The sequence below is a fragment of the Otolemur garnettii genome, unplaced genomic scaffold, assembly GCF_000181295.1.
Source record: "Otolemur garnettii isolate 467f Iridium unplaced genomic scaffold, OtoGar3 scaffold00101, whole genome shotgun sequence".
Taxonomy (NCBI): Eukaryota; Metazoa; Chordata; class Mammalia; order Primates; family Galagidae; genus Otolemur; species Otolemur garnettii.
In genome coordinates, this window is record NW_003852496.1 from 3,271,020 (window position 1) to 3,278,860 (window position 7,841).

Here is a 7,841-nt window from a genome sequence, read left to right on the forward strand (position 1 = left end):
AGGCCTCCCCATGTGTACCACTCCATTCACACCTGCCACACAAGGTCTCTCCATGTCTATGACTCCATTCACACCCTGCCACACAAGTCCTCCCCATGTGTATGACTTCATTCACACCCTGCCACACAAGGTCTCCCTGTGTCTCTGACTCCATTCATACCCTGCCACATAAGGCCTCCCCATGTCTCTGACTCCATTCACACTCTGCCACAGACGTCCTCCCCGTGTATATGACTTCATTCACACCCTGCCACACAAGGCCTCCCCATGTCTATGACTCCATTCATACCCTGCCACACAAGGCCTCCTCATGTGTTTGACTCCATTCACACCCTGCCCCACAAGGCCACCCCGTCTGTATGACTCCATTCATGTGGAATGTTCCAAAGTGGCAAATCCACACAGATACAAAGCAAAATAGTGAGTGCTGAGGAACAGGGTAAGGGCACACCATGGGGCATGGCGTTTCTCTGTGGGGTGATGGAACTGTTCTGGAATTAGAGGTGATGGCTGTACAACATGGTGAAACCATGAAGTCTACATTTTACAATAATAAATTCTATGCTATATAAATTATTTCTGAATAAAAAATAAATCTGATTCTAAAAAAACAAGAAAGTTAGGGCAGAGACTCAAGACCCTGGTTGTGCTGACCCAGACCTTCACCAGAGCTGGCCAGCCTGGTTTCTCTCACCTGCTGGTGGGGGTGGCGTAGGGATCCTTTCCCTCACTGAGGCAAATGAGCCTCACACAAAAGAAGACTCCCAGTGTTTCCCATGTTCTCCCTCCTCTAAGAGTAAGCCAATTTCCCACTCTCCATTCTGCTGATTTCCCAATGGAGAACCATGCAAAGTCACCTGCCAAGCACTGGCTACTCCAAGCACAGGTGGGACAGATGGCTGGAGGCCAGCAAGCCAGACGGTGAGACCCTACTCACTGGGGCTGCAGCTGCAACTCACCTTAAACCCACCTCCAACTTCTCCAAGAACATTTTCTACTGGCACCTTGGTGTTTTCAAAATGGACTTCACAGGCTGCAATGTGAAACACAAGGCCTTATCTGACAAACCCAAACCACTCTGCAACAGACCTGCAGGCATGCGATTCACTCACTGACTCATTCATCCAACATTTGGGAGAGGGGTACAGAAATGAGCTCTCGTCTGTGTGGAGCTCACTGCAGTCAGAAACATAGGCCACAGTGACATAAATGGAGGCAGGAGGGGGTGTACAGTAACACTCTTATATTAAGGGCTACGATGGATGTTTCTGGGACATTTAACAGAAGTTTAAAGGATAAGAAAGAACCAGTCCTATGAAAAGGCAGAGATAGAACAAAGGAATAGCATTTCCTAAGGCCTAAGGGTAGACTGGGACTATTGGTCCCAATTCTTCACTCTGAACACAGCTGCCCCCTTTAAGTTCCTCTGTGCCCTCCCAGGGTGGGCAGGGATGCACTTTGCTTTCCCTGCCTGCTGATGCTGTGTGTGGCCACATGACTTGCTATGGCCAATGGAATGCAACTGGCCCAACACATGCTGAGGCCCAGAGGCCTTAATGTGCTTTTATGGTTCGGTTTGGCCCTTGAGCACTTGTGGGCTGCTGTAGAAAAATGTTCCAGGATGGTAAAGAAAACCCAAGGGGTCACATGAAGCCAACCCAGAGCCTGCAGCAGGCTGCCCAGGCACCCCCAGGGCATGAGATAACTATAAGCCAGGTACTGTCAGACAGGGTTACTGCAGCAAGGGATGGCCAGCAGGCCTTAGAGTGAGGACGGCCAGGGAGGAGGAGGTGTGGCAGGTGTGGCAGGTGGAGAGGGTCTGTGCCATATTTTCTCTAGCAATGTGTTTCTGCATGTTGATACACAAACATGCAAAGCAGCTCCCGGCAATTTACACCAGTGAACCAGTGAAGCTGGAGGCCCAGGAAAGAGATGGTCATGGCTCGAGGGGCACCAACTTGGCGTGGGCACCCTGGGTCTTCTGACCTTTCCTCCAACTATGACAAACAGCTTGGCTGTGAAAGGTGATGACACTGCTGTCTCTGACTGCTGGGCTGTATTTAAGGCTGGTAGTACATGGGCTGCAGGACCAGCCCCCTCTCACAAAGGCTTAGTCCCCCACAGGCTGTGGGTGTGGGTAAGACCTTGTGTCCGTCTTCTTCTGCCATTCAATCCTCTCTCTTAGGGCCACTGCACCACACCAGTGGGTGCCACCCTCTCAGACTGAAGAGTGGACCATGCTTCTATCGTATGCTCAAAAGCAGGCCAGCTCCCTCCCTCCCCACAGACATGGTGAGTGGGCTCTTTATTACCTCGAGGCCTGGGGTGTCCTCCTTCCTCTGCAGGCAGTGGTGAGCACTCTGAGCGCCCCTGGCACTGCTGTGCTTCCACACGGAGCATTCTATGCACTCTAGCGCTCCGTTCTCACATCACCTCTAACATTCCATTCTGCCATCACCTCCACAAGGGGCTTCTATTATCACTCTTTTCCTTTAGCTGAGGAAACCACAGTGCAGAAAGGTAAACTAGCTTGTTCAAGCCACACAGCTTCTAAATGGTGGGGCTCAGAGGCCTCTAACCTTCCAGCCCAGGCAGCCAGTGTAGCAAATATGACCATCTAGAACGCAGGGTCCCCAAAGACGAGGAGACACACAGAGACTAGGAAACCCAAGAGCCACAGCATTGGGAGCTCAGCGGCAGCACCAGCCAGACCAAGGATAATTCATAGGACACTAGAGCCTCAAGTGAACACAGCGCTGACCAGGGATGACAGATGAGCCTGCACAGGTGACCAGGGATGACAGATGGGCCTGCACAGGTGACCAGGGATGACAGATGAGCCTGCACAGGTGACCAGGGATGACAGATGGGCCTGCACAGGTGACCAGGGATGACAGATGGGCCTGCACAGGTGGGAGGAGAAGTGATAGGAAAGAGGTTCTAAGGCAGGAAAGCCAGGGGCTCTGGGGGTTTCCTAACAAGGAATATTTACCTAAAACACCCACCACCCCACTCCTCCTGGTGTCAACCGCCTCTCCTACAAGGCTGAGAGCTCCAACAGCCTTCCTCACCTTGAAACCACCAGGGCTGGAGGCACCGAGAGGCGCACTGTGTCTGTTTAACTAGTGAGTAAGCCAAGGAGAGAACCACCACAGAAGAATCTTTTGTGGTATTCTAATTTGAATTTGCAAAAAAGTTTAATTTTGAATTTTATTATTGTTATTTTTTAAGACAAGGTTTCACTCTGTTGCCCAGGCTACAAGGCAGTGGTATCATCACAGCTCACTGCAGCCTCAAACACTCAAGCTCTGGCAATCCTCCTGCCATAGCCTCTTGATAGGACTACAGTTACCTGCTACCATGCCCAGCCAACTGTTCCCATTTTTTGTATAGGCAGGGTCTCGCTATGTTGCCCAGGCTGTTCTCAAGTAATCCCTGCTCTTCAGCCTCCACAGGTATTAAGATTACAGGTGTGAGTGCCTGGCCTAAATTACATTTCATCTTGATATTTGGACAGAGCAGAGGGTCATTCTCTTCGCTCACACACACACACACACAAGCACACAAGTTACTTACTATTGGAACCCCGAATGCCTAATTTATCTTCAGCTTTCCCACTAATGACTCCACCAAAGTCTCTTTCTACTATGAATGCTGTGATTTTGTCTTTTACTGCACCATCAGAATCAGCAACTTCAGTCTTTGCAAACACAGTAAAAATATTGGCCAGCCCTCCATTGGTGATCCAGACCTGAGGACAGAAAGAAGGACTCTGGAGAAAACAAATTCCTTTGTAACCCTTCTCAGCTTCATCCTTGCCCTTTAAGCTTGAGTGCTCGTCAGACTTCAAACTGACACGCAAAGCCCTTGGTTCTGCATAAGTCAAGCCTGTGTGAACAGAGAACAGGGCCCATCTTCCCAAGAGACACACATGGCCAGGGAGGGGATGGGGGAGAACAGCCAGTGGTCCACAACAACTCAGGCTCTACCACCAAAGGAGGCATTCTAGCATTTCACAAGGGACACATTTATCAAAACATCATGTACATGGAAGAAAAATATATACATGTATTCATAAATTAAAAAAGAAAGACTTGTAATTCTGGCATTCTGGGAGGCCAAGGCAGGGTCAATTCCTTGAATTCAGGAGTTGGACCTCACCTGCACTAAAATTAGAAAAATTAGCCAGGCACTGGGGCAGGTGCCTTAAGTCCCAGCTACTTGCGAGGCTGAGACAAGAGAATTGTTCAAGTCCAAGAGTTTGAGTTGCTGTGAGCTATGACGATGCGATGGCCCTCCATCTAGGGAGACTGTCTCAAAATAAGAAGGGGGGAGGGAAGGAGAGAAGAGGTTGCTTAACAAACTGCACAGTGTGGAACTTACATGGATCTTAATTCAAGCAAAAAACTGTTGAAAAAAGTATGAGGCAATCAGGCAAACTGTGAATGCTGAACAGATAGTAAGGAAGTATTATCAATTTTTAAATTAACTTATTTTTTTAGAGACAGCGTCTTGTTCTATCGCCTAGGCTGATGTGCAGTGGTGCAATCATGGTTCACTGCAGTCTCCAGCTCCTGGACTCAGGCAATCCCCCTGTCTCAGCCTTCCAAGTAGGTGGGACTGGAGGCACACACCACCATGCCTGGCTAATTTTTCTTACTTTTTGTATGGACAGGGTCTTACTGTATTATCCAGTCTGGTGTTGAACTCTTGGCCTCCAGCGATCCTCCTGCCTCAGCTTCCTAAGTGCTAGGATTACAGCTATGAGCCACTACACCTGGCCTATCAATTTTTTTTAAATGTGATAATGGTATAATGGCTTTGGTTTTTTTTTTTTAAATAGTCCTATCTTTTAGAGACATGTGTAAAAATTGCCACTGATGCGATCCAGAGATGGTGATGCTTTCAGAAGAGACACAGAAATGTGAGCAAGTGCTGAAGCTGGGTGCCAGGCATGGAAGTATGTTTGAAATGTTGTAACAAAAAATTAAAAAACAAATACACAAAAGCAGCTTGGGGAGGTAGCTGGTGCTACAGAAGCATGCAGCCTCCAGAGCCAGAATGCCTTGGTCCAACCTGCTCTGCCACTGAAGAGACACAGGACCTGGGGGCAAGTCTCTTATCGTCTTTGAGCCTCAGTTTCTTCTTCAGCAAAAGGAGAATATCACCCCCCCACAGGCCAAGAGATCACAGGTGCCCTTGACAATTCCTGGCAGTGAGTGGGAAGTGGTCACACAGTGATGTCAAGGCCATAAGGACAGGGCCCTACCTTGGAGCCATTGAGGACATAGTGCTTCTTATCTTCACTTAACGTGGCTCTGCTCCGGATGGAAGCTGCATCACTCCCACTGCAGAGACAAAAAGATGCGGTCAAGGGACAACAACACCGGGAAAAATAGGAACGCTTTTCAGAGAAGAGTCAGGGAATCAGTACATTCCGCTTTCCAAGCTGCACGGGTTGTCTTTCTCACCTCCCCAATACTGCCCCTAGGACATAAAAGCAGTGAAGATTATCTGAAAAAGGATGGGCACGTTCCAGTAAAATTTTATTTATAAAAACAGGAGACAGGCTGGACTGGCCAAACTTTACTTCGAGCTATCAGGTAAAAAGGTGGCAGGGAAAACACCTCAGCTTAGGCCTGAACATGGAGACGTGTGCTCTAAATGGGCTCATCTGCAGTGCTCAGCAGGTGAGTTCAGTCACCCCAGGAGGCATGACTGTTCCTAGGTCCTAAGCAAGGGAAAGCAGGGTGGGGTGTGGTCTAAGAGAGGGACTTGCTATCTTAAGTCCTGAGTCTTACCCCAGCCCTACTCCATCCCGGCTTTGTGACCTCAGGTTGATCACACAATCTCACTGAACTTGACTTCCTACTCTGTACACCTGCCCTGGATGCTCTGAAAGGCACTTTGGAGCCTGAATGCATCATTGCATGTTATGTATACTGCAAACCACAAACATTTATTAAAGGTGCTGTCAGGCACTTTATCTCATCTGTGTTCTCACTGGGACAGAGACAAAAGATCAAAATAAAAGAACGGTTGCTGGGTGGCGCCTGTGGCTCAAAAGGAATAGGGCACCAGCCCCATATGCCGGAGGTGGCCGGTTCAAACCCAGCCCCGGCCAAAAAAAAAAAGAATGGTTGCTGAGTTGATTCTTTAGAAGGTTTTGGGAAGAAATAAAAGTCATCTACTCAACAAAAACAACACTGCCCCTTGTCCCAGTGAACCCTGCTGATGGACGCCATCTCACGGAGGTGACAGACCTGGCGGGCTCCGTGAGGCAGAAGGCTGCAATGTGCTCCCCGGATGCCAGTCTGGGTAAGTACTTGGCTTTCTGCTCTTCAGTGCCGGCCAAGATGATTCCCTACACAAAATAGACAGAGACTATTTTCAGCAGTGTGGAGAGAAAAGAGTGTGAGGAGTGCTCGTTCCCCTTCTGAAGAAAATATTTCCTTCATTCGAGAAGACTGTATGAGCCTCAGGCAGGCAGCTGCAGGCAAGTCTAGGGAGCCAGGCGGCTGAAGAACCCGAGAGCACCCGTACCAGGCACCCGTGGGACCTGCAGAGCTGCGCAGTCAGAGCCCAGGGTTTGCCCCACAGTTCTTCCATGTCCCACCCTGGGGGCCACAGGCAATGAATGTCCCTTCTCTGAGCCTCCAATTCATCATCCAAAAACTGAAGACACTCCTACCCACTAGCAGGTGGCCTAGGAGATGGGATGTGAAAATACAAGAGTGTTAGCAGCACGCCCAGCGTGACAAAGGTGCACAGCTGGTGTCAGGGCTGTCTTATCTCCTCCCAGCCAGTGCCGTATGGTAAGGCCCCGCTTTTCCCTATGCATCTGCATGAATGCGTGCGCTCCCTGAGGCAGGGAGCTGAACGTGGTGGGTTCAGCTCTCTAAGGACCACATCAAGCAGCAATAACCTGAGCAATGAGGCTCTACTACGAGCTGTGTGACCCCAGACCCACCCTAACATGCTCCAAGCCCCGCAAGACAGACACAGTACGTGCACAAACAGTGCGGGAGGCACACTCAGGCCCAAGTGACAGAGCTCGGGAGGGGATGCCCACTTCTAGCCCAAAGTGAAGGCAGCTGCATTCAATCTGGGCTTTGAAGACGGGTCAAAGGTGATGTGGGAACAGGAGGAAAATTCATCACACACTGTGACTGAAGGACCGCTGTATATGTGGCCACAGAGAGAACTGTGTGCCCGAGGTATGGCAGGAGTACAGGACACGGGGCAGGGCTACTTATCAGCCACTTCTCCCAAAAATGAGCAGGCCTTCAGCCTCCAAACCACCAGAAGATCAAACAGAAATCCCAGACACTTGACCTTGAGGCCGATAGCCTGGTGTGCTGCCAAGGTCACGGCGATGGATCCATCCAAGCCAATGATCTCCCCTAGCCGCGCGTACATGGTATTGGAGAGGCCCAGGCCACCTAGGAGAGACACATGAGCGTGAATCACAGTCCCACTCCAGATTCCACCCATTGAGGCAAATGGCTGCCCTGGCTTTTCCCTGATAATAAAGTAATGCCAAATTACCACCAAAAAAATCAAATATAGAAGGTATAAAGGCTCAGCACCTGTGGCTCAAGCAGCTAAGGCACCAGCCACATACACCTAAGGTGGTGGGTTCGAATCCCCAGCCCGGGCCCGCCAAACAATAATGATGACTGCAACTAAAAAATGGCCGGGCGTTGTGGCAGGCGCCTGTGGTCCCAGCTACTTGGGAGGCTGAGACAGGAGACTCACTTGAGCCCAGGAGTTGGAGGTTGCTATGAGCTGTGATGCCATGGCACTCTACCCAGGGGGATAACTTGAGGCTCCGTCTCAAA

General features: G+C 50.0%; 1 protein-coding gene across 1 annotated transcript in view; it reads right to left on the minus strand.

The window, feature by feature from the left end:
- Window positions 1-7,841, minus strand: part of ACAD9 (acyl-CoA dehydrogenase family member 9) — a 41,671-nt gene that overhangs the window by 15,012 nt on the left and 18,818 nt on the right. The window contains exons 4-8 of the mRNA XM_003796262.3: window positions 7,336-7,442; window positions 6,264-6,364; window positions 5,270-5,348; window positions 3,577-3,751; window positions 960-1,033 (exon numbers count right to left, since the gene is read on the minus strand). Of these exons, the coding sequence (XP_003796310.3) occupies window positions 960-1,033; window positions 3,577-3,751; window positions 5,270-5,348; window positions 6,264-6,364; window positions 7,336-7,442 (536 nt within the window). The remainder of the gene's footprint in view (window positions 1-959; window positions 1,034-3,576; window positions 3,752-5,269; window positions 5,349-6,263; window positions 6,365-7,335; window positions 7,443-7,841) is intronic.